At 44.3% G+C, this 16,710-nt stretch overlaps 1 protein-coding gene across 1 annotated transcript in view; it reads left to right on the plus strand.

The window, feature by feature from the left end:
• Positions 1-16,710, plus strand: part of MICALL1 (MICAL like 1) — a 58,496-nt gene that overhangs the window by 11,919 nt on the left and 29,867 nt on the right. Inside the window, exons 3-6 of the mRNA XM_061639085.1 lie at positions 6,811-6,952; positions 8,819-8,919; positions 11,552-11,676; positions 13,179-13,747. Of these exons, the coding sequence (XP_061495069.1) occupies positions 6,811-6,952; positions 8,819-8,919; positions 11,552-11,676; positions 13,179-13,747 (937 nt within the window). The remainder of the gene's footprint in view (positions 1-6,810; positions 6,953-8,818; positions 8,920-11,551; positions 11,677-13,178; positions 13,748-16,710) is intronic.

The raw sequence follows: 16,710 nt of genomic DNA on the forward strand, positions 1-16,710 counted from the left end.
TCTATGTTATCTAAATCCACTGTTCAAATTACAGAGGGGCCTGTCCCTCTTACCTTTCTAAAAAATGTATTGTTGATACTTTTTTATTATTCACATTTCACAAAGATTTAATCCTGGATTTAAATACAAATATGTTGATTTCCACTGAGTTAAGATACTGAAGTATAAACAAACATATGCAGTCATTAACTGAAAAAATGGAAATGGACTGCCTTCAAGTCTATTCAGACTTATGGCGACCCTATGAACTGGGTTTTCATGGTAAGTGGTATCCAGAGGGGGTTTACCATTGCCTCCCTCTGAGGCTGAGAGGCAGTGACTGGCCCAAGGTCACCCAGTGAGCTTCTTGGCTGTGTGGGGATTCGAACCCTGGTCTCCCAGGTCGTAGTCCAACACCTTAACCACTACACCACACTGGCTCTCATTAATAATCATTTATTAATATAGTCAGTGTATGGATCCATTCCCACAATTTGCCACAGAGGAAAACAGTTATGGCCTTTGTGTGTCATAAGGAAATGTGTATTATTTATTTAATATAACAATACGTATATTCTCCTAGATAGTATAAACACTCTAGATGCATGTGTAGATGATTCAGTGTTTAGATTAATGACTAGGTATCATATTAATAAAATTTCATGTGTTTATATACAGCTTAATACTAAAACAGTCTCTAAGTGGTTTACAATAATAAGTGTGCGTGTATAAAACAAATAATGCAACTGAAAATGACAGTACAGTATAATACAAAACTACAATACAATATAAATCAATACAGTTCCCCCCAAAGCAAAAACATAGCAGTGCATTTTGAAAACGTTTAAAGAGTCAGGGATACCTTCCCTCTTCACCCCCCCCCCACTTGCCAAGGCTCATCCTTGGGATGCAAAACTCATTCTGCTAACACATATATATTACATTCAAATTCTGCCTTCTATACAAATCATACAGCGCCCGCTACTCATCCAGTTATCATTTATCCTATTCTGTTCCTACGCTTCCCACAATCATGCCATCCACCCAATCACAACAGTATTTTCCACTCAGTCACGAAACCACTATCGCTGCCATCACTTCTTCCACTCCCCTAAAATGTACTGCGCAAACACCAAGAGACAATGAAACCCTTCACTGACAGGATCATATAAAACATCCAACTTGCCATTCATTAATCACCCAGATGTTCTAGACAGCTGTCTGGCTCTCATCCTGGTTACTATCTCCCACACAAGACTCTCATCCAAGGATGAGCAGAATGACTCCCCCCAGCCTCAGTACTCTTCCTGTCACCAAGATGGCCCTCAGACAGTTCAAACCACACAAGAAGCACTTCACAAAAATTAATAACCCACCTTGAAGGTGAGGGGCGCCCTTGCCATTGTTACAACCCTGAAGGTGTAATCTGGGGCAGCCTATTGGTGGCAATCCGCTGCACCTCAAAAGTGCTGGTTTTGTAGATGTCTGGTTGGCTGGCAGTCATTAGGAAATGTTACTATGTCTATGGCAGAGGGGAGGGAGTTGGGGAAGAGAACCGTATTAGTACATAACTCCTGACTTCTGGACTAAAAAAACGTCAAAGGTGCTACCACTCCTGTAGCTGGAATGAACTCAGTCATCTCTGTGACAGGCCCAATGGCAAGAGACGTGGACAGTCTGGTTCTGTGCATGAGGGCCCTCTTGTGTGATGAATTATTTCATCTGTAATTCAGCTGTACCCCCACTTCCCTTTAATGAGGAGATTTACTCTAGCTCCAGGCCCCTCAGGATTGGCTACTATGATGGAGATGGTTATTTCCAGCCGTCACCCAGCATGAGACGAGCTGTGCAGGAAACCCAAAAACTGCTACAGGAAGCAGGGCATACTCTTATACCCTTCACTCCTCCTCGGATTGATTTTTTGGTGGATGAGTTCTTTACCAAAGGCCTCTATGCTGATGGATGTTCTACATTAGTGGAAAAGTTTGCTGGAGAGTTTGTGGATGCCACTTGGACAAAACAGACACATTGTTACAGATTGCCAAATCTCCTGAAAAGGATCCTGGCTCTCATTTTAATGCCTGTGTTTCCACGAATCTCCCGACATCTGAATGCCCTCATTGGAGTAGGGTCAGTGAAAAATTTCTGGAAGAACAATGTTGACCGGATGGCTTACCGTGATGAGTTTATTGCAGAATGGAGGAAGCTGAAGCTGGATGTTGTGCTTTGTCCAGCTTTGGGACCAGCTTTTGATCTGGGATATGCTGGCAAGCTATTTGTTGCTACTACTTACACACATTTATACAATGTCTTGAATTTTCCGGCTGGAGTTGTACCGGTTTCTACGGTTTCACAGGCAGATGAGGAAGAGCTGAAGCTTTACAAAGGGCATTACGGAGACCCTGGGATAAGAGAATGAAGGAGGCTGTGGAAGGTGGTGTTGGACTCCGTGTGGCTGTCCAGTGTGTGGCCTTGCTGTGGCAGGAGGAGCTGTGTCTTTGGTTCATGAAGGAGGTCGAAACTGTCTCTCATGAAAGGAGGGGCAGGAGGAAAATCTGAGCCTGTCAGAAAGGAGCACTGTATCTGCTAATAAAAGTGTTTTTGATTGGCTTCTTTGATGTATTGCTGTGTGTCTGTTTGCATATTGCTGGGTCTGCTCAGCTACATTTTCCCCAATGTGTGCCAGAAGATAGACTTGGAGAGAATTCAACGTGTAGCTTAGTGCAGTGAATCTCCTTCAATGGTTCTACGCAAAGAGGGATCCTTACAAGATGCACACTGGTTTTTAGCGTATTTTGAACAGCATAATTCTGTTTTAAATTGTATTGTAATTGTTTTTAGATCTCCCATTCTCTGTACTTTGTGGTTCGTTTTATTGTATTTTATTGTATTTTGTATTAATCTGTTGTTCACCGCCCAGAGAGCTATGCTAGTCGGGCGGTATATAAATTTAATAAATAATAATAAATTAGCTAAAGTGGGTTCTGTTCACTTCCTCCATAGTTCTGTGCCAACAAGACATTGTCCAGGGCTGCTCAGGTTATCCAGGTATGGTGAAGACAGGTGTCCCTATCTCTCTCCCCCATTCCTTGCTCCCTACTGCTCACCTCTGTTCTTGCTGATTTAAAATCTGCTTGATTTAAAACAGTCCATCCCACTGTGGCTGACTAGTTCTTGCCTCCTCAGCCATTTCTGGCAGGTTATTTATTTATTACATTTATATACCGCCCCATAGCCAAAGCTCTCTGGGCGGTTTACAGCAATTAAAAACATTAAAAACAAATATACAAATTTAAAAACACTTTAAAAAAAATTTAAAAACACATGCTAAAATGCCTGGGAGAAGAGGAAAGTCTTGACCTGGTGCCAAAAAGATAACAGTGTTGGCGTCAGGCGCACCTTGTCAGGGAGATCATTCCATAATTTGGGGACCACCACTGAGAAGGCCCTCTCCCTTGTTACCATCCTCCCAGCTTCCCTCAGAGTAGGCACCCGGAGGAGGGCCTTGGATGTTGAGCGTAGTGTACGGGTGGGTTCATGTCGGGAGAGGCGTTCCATCAGGTGGGTAAGGGTGGATGGATGGAAGTAGTAACTTGCTGGCCGACCATTTGGGGATGAGGTGAGCCAAGGCTCACCACCCGCTATTTAAACAGACTGAATAAAACTAGTTTCAACCAGGTTTTCACTGTTAGAAACTCTCTTTTTTCTCTTCCTTGCTTTTTTTTTTAAATCAAGTTCAGATTCTCAGGCTGCCTAATTCAATGTAGAATATTAGATTCCGTGTTTGCATGGCCAACTTGCAGACCCGAATATGCAGCCCAACATGATGGGCAATGAAAGAATGTGCTTAATTTCTCATTGTGGCCTGTTTATGATACCAAGCAAGTGTAAATAATAATCTTGGCTGGGTGAATTAGAGCTGATGTAATTGCAGACTTCTGGCTAGAGATGGGCAAGTTCTGTCATAATCCTTTGTGCTTCTACTCTTATGGAAAATGCCAGATCAAATATGCAAACCAGATATGGTGTCACCACTTTTCATGTATGCTAATGTTCAGGCATACTTTGTCAAGAGTCCCTGATGAAGGTGTTGCCTTTGGACCCATTTGCACTATACATTTAAAACAGTATCATACCACTTAAAAAATTTTGGCTTCCCCCAGTCCTGGGAACTGTAGTTTGTTAGGGATGCTGAGAGTTGTTAGGAGACTCCTATTCCCCTCACAGAGCTACAGTTCCCAGAGTTCCTTGAGAAGAAGAATGGTTTGTTAAACCACCTTTAACAAACTAGAGTTCCCAGGTTCTTTGGGGGAAGCCATGACAGTTTAAAGTGGTATGATAACTGCTTTGAATGTGCTGTGCAGATGGGGTCGTCATCTCTTCCTTATTGCTAAAGTCATGGTTGCAGGCTTTTCCACCAAGTTTAAGTTCTAACCTTCAAGTCCACATGAAACCATCTGAATGCTGAAAGGGGGGCAGAGGGGGCTGCAGTGGAGTGATCTCCCATTTGTGCTTTCCAGTGTGACTGGTATTTGTATAGATGCATGTTTAATAGTGCATCTGTTCCTAGTTTTTTGTTTGCTCTTGGTGTCTTCTCTTTTACGTTGATTGCAACTGCTTTGAACTCATTTTTTCTGTGAGGAAATACGTGGTAAAAATTATTTTAAACCAATAAACCAATAAAATACACATCTCGCACTGTGATTTATGATTTACATCTGTTCAACTCTGACATTCCTAAACTGACGGAGAGTGACTCATTCAAGGTCACCCAGTGAGTCTGCGTGCAGCTGAAAATTGGTCAGAGCCCAACAGTCTGTCTAATGGGCCATGATGGAATCAAATTTAGCACCATTATCTCTATTACTTCTGCCTCATTCTTTGTCCCAGAGCAGCTGTTAATGACTGGAGAAATTCACTTTGCTATAGCCATTTCATTTAGTCAGTATAGGCAGGGGTACTAGTCTTGCCACTAACCTCTTCCCAGTTTAAATGTGCTTATTCTGCATTTTTTCTTTTGTGCAGAGATTTGTAAGGGAGGATTCTGACAAGCCGAAGTGATGGAAGGGGAAAGGGTGGGTTTTGTATGCCGGAGTATATGATAACAGCTCAAAGGAGGAAAAGAGGCCAGGGAGTAGGCAGGATGTGGGAAAAGGCCAGGAGCACCATCTGGGAGTAGTCAACTTGGTGCACTCCAGATGTTGTTAGATTCTTACCTCCCATCAGTCCCAGTCAACATGGCCAACAATCAAGGAGTTGTAGTCCAGCAACACCTGGAAGGTACCACTTTGGCTGTTTGTTTCATAAACACGCACATTTTGTGTGTTTTTGTTTATAGCATGTATAGCCTGCCTTTCTTCCAAGGGTCTGAAGGCGATATAAATGGCTCTTCCCTCCCCCTCTTTTATCCTCATTGCAACCCTGTGAGATAGGTTAGACTGTGAGATAGTGGCTTCATTTGAACATCACAGTAAGCCAAAATATGCCTTCCTGGGACGGCACGAATGTGCGGGGTTCTAGAGAGGAGCCTGCAGCTGCTTCACTCCTCCCTGATCATTTTTGCTCCCATGCCTCCTTGGACATTGTCTGAACTCGGACTTGTGGTTAAGTTCTCTCCTTGCTAGCCAAGAGCTGTACATGAAGGTTTGTTCTTGGCTTACCCTCATCGTGAGTCTGGGGGGTAGACCATGGCTTAGCAGCGGGTAGTGTGGCACCAGCAGGAGGAGCGAAATGGCCGCAATTTTTACTGTGAGTACCCGCATGCTTACTTATTCACGCTTAGCTATGGTTTGGCTTAGCATTACGTGCAAAGTGGACCTCTATACTGGAAAAAGGTTGTCCTAGTCTTTGCATTTGTTGACTTCCTTACTGGCAAGGAAACCCTCTCTCTTGCACAGAGGTGGCGTCTTTAGACTATAACTATTAAGGCAGGGGTGGGGGATCTTTTTCAGCCCAAGGGCCATATTTCCTCATAGGGAACCTTCTGGGAGCCTCATGCCAGTGGTGGGTGGGGTCAGAAACAAAAGTGGGTGGAGCAATGCAGAAGCCTCTGGTTTACATGTGTCTAGAATCTAAATGTAAATCAGAAGCTTCTGCACACACACATTTTTCCATCCTCTATCCAGGCAAGGAGGCGCTATTATCACAGTTTCAGGGCACATTTCAATCGGGCAAAAGCAGTCATGGTGGTTGTGGAGCAGGGCCTGTGAGGAATATGACCCGAGGATAGAGCATGATCTAGGAAGATTCTAAGGGCAAAACAGAGAGGTCTGGAGAGCCAAATATGGTCCCTGGCCTGAGATTCCACACCCCTATATTAAGGGGAGGTCTGTCTTGTTCTGTGCCTCAAAAAATCCATAGATTTATTCAGGGAAAGTATGCATGCTTTCAGGTATCATCTGATGTGCTTTATTGTTTGTTTGTTTAAATTGAAAGTGATAGTGGAGGTTGTAGAATTTATACATTCTTGGAACGATAGTTGTCAAAGAAGGGGGGGCAAATGAAAGGAGCACTATTAGTGCAAGCTGGCATGAAGCTGCTCCTCCCTTGTTCACTAGAAGGTCTGCACAGGGATCCCTTAGTTTTTGAGCCTTTGGCTCATGAATACTGGAATCTTCTTTTGAAAAGAAAAAAAAGAGGAGAGCCAGCAATGATTCATGGGGAATGTACATTGACTTGATGGACTTGTCAAGAACAGTATCCACTGTGTACAAGCAACAGAAAAAAAACGTTGTTGCTACTTTCCTCATTTTGCTGCACCAGCGTATGTGCATGTTTCTGTTTTGCGATGTCAGCTTTCACTTCCTGATTGCCCTCTCTTTGCCTCTGCAGGCGTTTGAGGTGGCAGAGCAAGAGCTGGGAATCCCTGCCCTGCTGGATCCCAGTGACATGGTCTCCATGAAGGTCCCCGACTGCCTCAGCATCATGACCTACGTCTCTCAGTATTACAACCATTTTAACAACCCCAGCCAAGGTGAGAGCTCCAAAGTGGCACATTTCCTACATTTAACCCCCAGGGATCTGAATGACATTGAGAAGGAGTTCTGCTTTTTTCGCCCTGAATGGCAGTAGTGGCATCTTTGCTGTGCCAAGAAGCTGGGAGCTCACCAGGAGTCCATAAAGTTGCTCACATTGTAAGCAATGACCTCTGCCCTTCCCCTAGAGTTTGGGGCAAGGAGAGGAAGGCAGGGTATTTCCCCATTACTCCAGACCTCCCTAACCTGGTGCCCTTCCAGATGTTGTTGGACTACAACCCACATCATCCCCTGACTGTTGGCCACGCTGTCTGGGGCTGATGGCGGCAGAGTCCAACAACGTCTGGAGAGCAGCAGGTTGGCGAGGGCTGCTTTAGTCCCATTGCTTTTTTTGAGATGCTCCAAGAATGTCTGAAGCAGCGTGATGTAGACGATCCCCATCCTCCTGTTGATCTTGGTGCTGGGAAGAAGGGTGGAAGATTGTCCCTGACCTCACGGTGTGCTTCAGAGGTGTTCTCAGCACCTCCTCAATTCACTGTGATCAGGGTCCCCCAAATTTTAGATTGGCTTACCAGACAGTTGCTGTGCATGCCACCAAACCCTTCACTTAAGTCTTCTCACCTTGAGCCCTTGCATGCAGAGGGCTCAAAGGAGAGATTTTTCTGATTTGCACTGGGTGTGGAGAAGGTTAAAAAACTTTGGGAGAGACCCCTGCTGTTTCTTGCTTTCTCCAAAGTTTCAGTACAACCTAAGAACATAAGCAGAACCTGCTGGATCAGGCCGATGGCCCATCTAGTTCAGCATCCTGTTATCACAGGGGCCAACCAGATGCATATAGGAAACCCAAAAGCAGAACCTAAGCACAAGAGCACTCTCCTCTCCTGTACTTTCCAGCAACTGGCATCTGGAAACATTTTGCCTCTGATCATGGAGGCAATGCATAGGCATCCCGGCTAGGAGCCGTTGATAGCCTTGCCCTCCATGAGTTTGTCTAATTCTCTTTTAAAGCCATTCAAGCGTGTGTGCATGTGCTGCTGAGTCACCAGAGGGCATGGAATACTTGCCTCTGCCAAGTGGATTGGTAGATGCCTAAGCAAAATGTTGGAAATAAGACATCATCCTTCTTCCCCAGGCCAGAGAGGGGCAGGATTGCAGTGAACAAATATTTGTCTGCTCCCAGGCTCCTGCCAAATTTTGCACATCCCTGAAACTCCTTATGGCTTTAGGGATGATACTTAATACTGTATGCTGTATGCTAAAAATCAAGCTTAAGGGATCATCACAGCTTTGAAGTATGGGGGACAGGGGTGAGTTTACCCACAATAACCAGAAGGAAGTCATGCTGGCTGTGTATTTCACTCCTAGCCTGGGCATCTTCCACTGTGAGATGATAACAAAGTCAGAAAAGCCAGGTAGGCCAGTTCTACCTTGTAAAATTGGGTGATTCTTCACACCTTCTGGCCCTTTTCAGGCATTTGCATGCAAGACCCACCCCCAATGTCCCTGCATTTATCAGGTCCGTTTCAGACTGTCCCATGTTAAGAGAGAACATCTAAAGGAAGATCCTAAGTGTGTTCACCCAACGCTCCTCCTCTCTGTGCCGTTTCGGGTTCCCTATCACAAGGAGGAGTCCAGCACATTCACCAAACACATTTAGAATCCCTCTTCAGACATTCCCTGTCAACATAGGAAGATGTGAAGCGGAGCAGGTATGGGCAGGGGTGTTTGGGATGGGGCGTGCATCTGCCCCCTCCCCGCTTTTAGCCTGCATCTTTCAGGTGAGTACCTGAATAGGGCTTCTGTCTTTTACTGACTCATCAGTGACCACCATGGATTGGTTTGTTTTCCCTCCACTGTCTTTGCAGCCAGAGTCTTCCCAACTATGAAGCACCCTGTGATTGCCTCCATGCCTACTCTGCCAGCTCACAGGCCTGTAACTGCCTCTGAGACTACATCAGCACCCCAGGTACCTAGCCTGCTAAATCAAGGCTCCTTCTGGATCTGAACCTATTCTTTCCAAAAGTGAGCAGTTTAAAAAAGTATGGTTTATCATCTTGTCATGTTCTCTCTTTGGCTATGAAGAACTTATGAGTCTTCTGTAGATTTTGTGGTTACTGTAGCAGGGTTTATATTGTTTCTGCACTTAGCTCAGGGACATGTATCTTTCAGTAAAGAGGGTGCAGTGTATGGTTAGATTGGTTTAACCGTTCTTCTCGAGGAACTTTGGGAATTGTAGCTCTGTGAGAGTTTCCCCCTAAGAATCCTGGAAATACAGTTTATGAAGGGTGCTGAGAATTGTTAGACACCCCTATTCTCCTCACAGAGCTACAATTCCAAGAGTGGTTTAACAATCAATCCTTCTTCCCAAGATATCCTGGAATTGTAGCTCTGTGACAGGAATAGGAATCTCCTAACAACTCTCAGCACCTCTAACAAACTACTATTTCCAGGATTCTTTGGGGGAAGCTATCACTGTTTAAAGTGGAATAATAGTGCTTTAAATGTATGGCGTGAATGCAGCCAAAGGTAAATGCAGCTCTTGTGCCTTTTATGACAAGGATTGGGATTGGGAACCTGTGATCCTCCAGATACTGTTAGATTCCCAGCTCCCATCATCCCCAGCCAGCATGGCCAATGGTCAGGAGAGTTGTAGTTTAACAATATCTAGGGGCCCACAGGTTCTCTAGTAAGGGCTTGCTAAACCTTGTGTTTGTGCTTCCTACCTGGGATTGCAAAAACACAAGAGGTTGTGCATCAGGCGTGCCACAATACCTGGGTCTTACGTTGTGCAGGTCTGGCATAGAGAGTTGGTATTCCTAATATTTGAGGGCTTCTTTACATTATCAGTTATTTTGAAATAACTATCCCTTAGCTCAATAAATTAGGGATTGGTTATTAATCTTGTTGCTATGCCCCACAGTTTGCTTCCCAAGTAGGCAAGGTTTTCTAAGAAACATAGACTGTGTCTGGAATATAGGGGCTGTTCCACTTCTTTCAGTCAATCCGTTTACTGAACCAGTCAACAGATCTTACTCCAATTCTTTCAAATGAGTTGACCAGCCATAATTGAGGATGGGATGGTCAATTTCTATATTCTTTGGGGACCCTCTTCCCCAGGCAGTAATCTGGGGGGCAGAGGTGTATTTTGCCATCCAGATTGACCCTCTTGTGAATAGCTTTAAAGACTTCACCGTTGTGGAGCGCATTTGCTCAGACTTAACTATTACATGCAAAACCCAAAAGAGATGTAGCATTCAAGTAGTACAGAATACCTTTCTTTGTTGCAGCTCAGAAGCATTCATCTTTACAAGTGAAAATGTAGATGGATTTTTTTACTGTCACTTGTTCAGAATTTTGTAGGGCAGCTGCTGCAGGAGTCCATGGAAAATTGCTTGGGGGGCTGGATCAGGCTTATATTATTTATTTATTTATTTATTATTTGATTTATATCCCGCCTTTCCTCCCAGCACGAGCCCAGGGTGGCAAACAAAAGCACTAAAAACACTTTACACATCATAAAAACAGACTTTAAAATACATTAAAACAAAACATCTTTAAAAACATTTTTTTAAAAAGCTTTCAAGACTTTTTTTTAAAAAAGGTTAAAAACATTGGGGTTTTTTAAAAAAAAGAAAGTTTAAAAACATGTTAAAAAGCAATTCCAACACAGATGCAGACTGGGATAAGGTCCCAACTTAAAAGGCTTGTTGAAAGAGGAAGGTCTTCCATAGGCGCCGAAAAGATAACAGAGATGCCTGTCTCATATTTAAGGGGAGGGAATTCCACAGGGTAGGTGCCGCCATACTAAAGGTCTGTTTCCTATGTTGTGCAGAACAGACTTCCTGATAAGATGGTATCTGCAGGAGGCCCTCACCTGGGTATATAAGGGATAAGACGGTCTTTCAGGTATCCTGGTCCCAAGCTGTATAGGGCTTTGTACACCTCTACTTGGCCATTCTTGATTTAGGATGACAACTCAGTTATCTGCATGAATAATTAAGCCCAAATAATATAAAAGAGCTGGAGGTAACAACTTGACTGATGAAGAAAGAGGACAGTCAAGACATGGCTCCTATTCTTAGAAAGTACTGTGATGCTCTGTGTGTGTGTGTCATTCAAGTGTCCTATTGAGAGATTTAATAATTATTGAGTAGTTGTTTATTCCCTTGGGCGGAGCAGATTGTACACCCTTGAGCAGGTATTGGAAGAGAAACCCCTTCCTCACTTCCTCCTCTTCAGCAGTCATCACAGGAAAAAACAGCATTGGCTAAAGATGCTCCATTCATTCCAGGATTGGCCAAGAGACAGAGCATCTTGCTGAGAACTGGGCCAAGGCATGTTGGATAGGTTGCTTCTTAATACTTTGGCTGTTTTATAAGAACTAGGTCGGGCAGGCATTTGCAACACAGTGGAGCCTTCAGCTGAGAAGCAAACCTAGTATCTGAATAGATTTCTCTCATCAGATGCATGTTAATGGTTGGTGACTCTCTTGTACTAGGCAAGAGGTTTATTAAGGCTTGAGGCCAGTCCTGGGTGTTAGAGTGTATGAATCTCTTTCTTTGTGGAGGCATTCTTATGCCAATTTCATGTTGCCGCAGGATCCTGCTGCTGAGCAGCCCCAGCGCACCACCCTTAGCAGCACCTGTGCAGCTTGCCAACAACACGTTCACCTGGTCCAACGCTATCTGGCTGATGGCAAGCTGTATCACCGTCAGTGCTTCAGGTAAGCCTTTGCTACCCATTGAAACCAAGTACTGTCACCCACTTTCCTGTAGACCCGTCCTTCTAATAATGCCAAGGCCGCTCTGAGTCGTGAGAACATCCTGCCTTCATATTTTGTTACACTGCAATGAGGGTTAGTACTTGCTTTTTGAGAAGAAAAGAAGAAACAACTTCAAGTGGCTATGCTTAAGTTGAAGCCCATAATTTGTGCTGCTCAAGCACAATGGTTATAGTAGCTTTTCTTGGCTGATGGCTGGCTTTCATTTGCCTTTATATTTTATTGCCCTCGTTTATTTAGCATTTAGTGAAAAATATTTCTTTTTAAGGCTGCATTTCAGGACAAGGGAAGAGGGACTTCTGTTTCCTTCCCCCACCCCCAAAATCTGTTCCAGAGCATCCCCCAACCCTCTAGAGCTGATTCTAAGGGTGTGTGGGGGGGCTTGAGAGGACAGGAGAGGAAGCAGAAGTTCCATTGCATGCAGGGAAGTTGTTGTGCAAGCAGAGCTGCAGCACTGGATGCAGCCCATTGTCCTCACTAGGTGGCATACAAAAATGAAGACACAATTCCAATAATATAACGTTGGTAAAATACAAATTGCAACAGCGAACAGTAGCTACAGAGAAATAAAACCTTTAAACAATGTACAGCCCCACATAAAAATAGCCAAAATATCTAGATAAACAGCAGTTTAAAACCCAATACTATAAAATAGTAGCAAGCTAAATACCCCCCACAACAACCCTGAATTAAAAACTAGCTGAAACAGATGGATCTTCAAGGCTCCTTCATATCAGTAATGTAGGTTCAACAATGTTGGCATATCAGCATTTCAAAAATAAGGGCTAGTATAGGAGGAATATAGAGTCCCCTACTGTGATGTTCTGTGGTGCTCTGCTGTTAAATGCACAAGGCCCATAATTCTCAGTCTCAATCCTATCTAGACGTGCTTTCCATGTTATCTGCATGTAACTCTAGTATAGAAAGTGATGTGCATGTTTGTTTCTCAGGAAAGAGGTCTGTTTTCTAAACCGCCCTGGGCTGCTACTGGGAGGAAGGGCGGGATATAAATCAAATAATAAACAAATAAATAAATAAACCAGCTTTCATAGTTTTACTTTGTTCCCCAGAAAAGGGGCACATTATCTTTGTTTTATTAACCTTATAGTGTTGTATTTTCCAATACAAAATGGAAAAACAAATCTAGCCTCAAGATCAAAACTTATTTGGATTTAAGTTGTGATGAGAGACCGTAACAATCTCTGCTCCAAAAATCTTTGAGTAGAAATTATAAATAAAGAGGAAATTTAGTTCCTGGGTTGACAAATGGAGACAAGAGAATTGAGAAACAGAGTGACTGAGTGGGTTTGCTCAGAGTGTCACAGGGTATCTATAGCAAAGCTGTACAAGAAATTTTGTTCTTCTGAGTGCACGTGTGATCACAACACCATGATTCTTCCCTGTCTCCACCTTGCGATAACGGACTCTGCTTGTGTCTCTGACAGGTGTAAGGAGTGCTCCAGCACACTCCTCCCCGGTTCGTACAAGCCTGGGCCTGAATGGGGCACCTTTGTGTGTACCCACCATCGCGGCAAGTTGGGCCTGAGCGGGAGGATGGAGTGCAAGCCGAGTCCAGATCCTCAGCATGCAGGGGAGAGTGGAGAGGGTGGCATAGTGAGTGCCAGTGCGGAGGAAGAAAATGGTATATTGGGGAATCCCCCATCCACTGTGGAGGAGCTGGGCAAAATGGAGGAGAGAATAGTTGATGGAGTGGAGTCGGAGCATGAGATGCCTCTTGCGCAGCCAAAGAATGAAACACTTGCCTCTACTCCAAGCTCTGAAGACTGCTCCCAAATGCCTCCCAAACCTCCTGTGCCAGCCAAACCACCTGTACTCATGCTGGAAAAAGCTAGCCTGCAACACGGACAGCTCAAGGAGACTCGACCCACCCCTGCCCCCAGGAAGAGCACAGACCTGGCCACCCTATCGCCACCAAACTCCCACCCCGTTCCAAGGCCCAGAGCCAATGTACAGAGCGAGGACTCCAGCGAGCCGGGCTCTGGCCTGGCCAATGGTAAGGAAATGAGAGCACAGAGGGAAGTAGGGAAAGCCCATCTTGCTGGGCCCTGTGGTACCATGGCAACAGCCAGACTGAAACGGGAGCCCTTGTTGGGGGCTTGTGTGAATTGGACCAGGTCAGCTGGTCAAACTGCCTACTAATGCAGGAAATCTTGCTACTACCACCTGATATGTTGCAGGAGTGGATTTCCTGCATTTCTTTTTTGGTAAACTGCGTTGTGACCATTTTTTGTTGAAGCGCAGGTCAGAAATATCTTAATAAATTAATAAATTCAGTTGGCAGGGGTTGGGCTAGATGACCCCCGAGATCCCTTTCAGTTGTAGGAACAAGCAGTATCTTGTGCATTTAAGTGCAAATGACCCTTCGTTGAGAGACCCTTCAAGGAGATATCTGGACAAGTCTTTTTGTCTTGCAAAACATATCCTTATAATGGGACAGACCAATTGCCCATTGAGCCTCGTATTGCCTTCTTTGACTGGCAGTAGCTCCGCATGGTCTCAGGTCCTTGGGTCTGGTACCCAAGATTCCGTACCTAGAGAAGCTGGAGTGTGAATCTGGAATGTTCTGCATATAAAAGGTGTGCTTTGTTTTGGATCTTTGGCCTCTCTGTTGTTTGTACTAAAAGAAAATGCAGTACAGAAAAAAAAAACTAGGAAAAAATTGGGGCTGCACCTGGACAGTTACATGTCATATAGAGTTGTACAAGTAAATGTTGCAACATGGTACAACGAAAGCAGTGAGTCAATGAAAAAGGGCTCTTGACTCCAACGCTTGTTTAGAAGAGGATAACTTAAGTCAGAGGCAGGCAACGTCTGGCCCTCCAGATGTTTCGGGGCTCCAACTCCCATCATCCCTGACTGTGGCCCGTGCTGGCTGGGGCTGTTGGAAGCTGACGTCCAACCAATCTGGAAGGCCGCAGGTTCCCTACCCCTGGCTTAGTTTCTTTATTTAGTTACGTAATTATGTATAGACTGCTCTTCCATAAATATCCAGTTTCAGTTTATTGTTTACTGCCTGGCCATAGGCCTTAGCAGGAGATGCCAGTACAGAAGGCAATTTAAATAAGCATAAAATTTACACAAATTTATAAATACAAAACGCGCTGTCATTACCCACCAAAAGCAGGGATTAAAACATGTACATAACAGTAGCTGTCAGGCTGACTGCTTGTCGGCTAGATACTTTACCTGAAGCTTCGAGGCCGCTAGGGCAAAGAGAGCCACGCGGTACGAAATCTCCGGGTCAGTATCTGATAGAAGAAACACAATAGAAGGAACTAACTGCTCTGGGCCCCCACAAGGCAAAAGCCCATCCAGAAATTTGGCCCGAGGGTGTTTGTAAAGTGGACATTTTAACAAATAATGAGAAAGGTCTTCCACCTCGGGGGCTCCACAGATACATAACCGCTGGGTCCATGGAATGATATTATATCAGCCAGACAAGGATGCAGTTGGCATTGTCTGGAACCTGAGAGCTGTAAATGCCTGTCGTAATTTCAAAACTGAGATCTGGTCCAGATAGTTTGCTCTGCAGTGATCATATTTGAAAAGGCCATACCACTTGGAGAACTTAGAATTCATTATTGTCAGTCTATCAAGCCAAGCACTATGATGAAAAATGGCCTCCTTGAGGCTTAACTTGCTGGTTTGGTCTAATAGAATCTGTTGAGGAATATGGTATAACTGACAGATCTTAGCCAGTTGAGAAGACCAAAACTTGTCCAGCAAAGCGGTTTCAACACCTATTTTTAGGGTTGACTTGGAAGAGGAAGGATGTCAGCTGGCCCACCAGTAGTTTAGTAGGGCCAGATGAATTCTGGCTCTAATGGAAGGAAAGCCTACCTCTGATCTTAAAAGGGCCGCCGGGGTGCTTGATGGTAAGAATAGGAGTTTTTTAAAAAAATTATTTTGAATTGACTCTAATATATCTAAATATGAGTCCTCCCATCCCCAGACGGGGGGCCCATACAGTAACTGTGCAAGTACCTTACTCTGGTAGATTTTCAGTGCCAGGGTGATCAAATTACCCCCCACTGAACGAGAAAAGGTGAGTATTGAACCACACGTTCTCAAGGCGGCCGTTTTTGTAAATTCAATGTGCTTCTTCCAAGAGAGGGAGTCGGTAAAATGGACACCTAGATATTTGAAGGTCCTACATTGTTCAATTGACTGACCATTAAGTGACCATTTATGAATAGGAGACCTTTTGCCGAAAACCATAATCTTGGTTTTGGCACAATTTACTTGAAGATTTTCGGAATCACAATAGCTGGCCAGTCTTGTCAGGCCCCGTCTCAGTCCGACGCGGGTGAGAGATAATAAAATCATATCATCCGCGTAGAGGAGTAGCGCTACTTTCCTAGCACCCAATGAGGGGGGAAAGAGATCTGGGCCCGAAATCGCGTTGACAATATAATTTAGATAAAAATTAAATAAAAAAGGGGCCAAAAGACAGCCCTGTTTTACCCCTGCTGTGACTGAGAAAGGGTCTGTTAGGGAGCCTTTAATACTCACCCTAACTCTAGCAGAGTTATCGGTATATAGTGCCTGTAGCAAAAGCAATAGGCATCTATCAATATTAGATTTGGTCTGTTTCTCCCAGAGCCTAGCTCCATCTACAGAATCAAAGGCGGCTGTCAAATCAACAAATGCTGTGTATAGATGTTTAGTTGGGCCGCTAATTGATTGTCTGGCTATAAAGGAAAGAGTGGCGCAATGATCTATTGTGCTTTGGCCTTTTCTGAACCCTGCTTGTTCTGGAAAGATAATTTGGTTTTCCTCCTCCCAGTCCTCCAGTTTCTGCAAAAGAAATTTGGCGTAAAGTTTGGCTCCAGTATCCAACAGGCTGATAGGGCGATAATTATTTGGATCTTGCCGCTCCCCCTTTTTATAAATTGGAACAATAATACTTTGGTTCCACCCATTGGGGAGCACGCCTGTATTGTTTATTTGGGTAAA

This window comes from Rhineura floridana, chromosome 8 (assembly GCF_030035675.1).
Source record: "Rhineura floridana isolate rRhiFlo1 chromosome 8, rRhiFlo1.hap2, whole genome shotgun sequence".
In the NCBI taxonomy this organism is placed as follows: domain Eukaryota; kingdom Metazoa; phylum Chordata; class Lepidosauria; order Squamata; family Rhineuridae; genus Rhineura; species Rhineura floridana.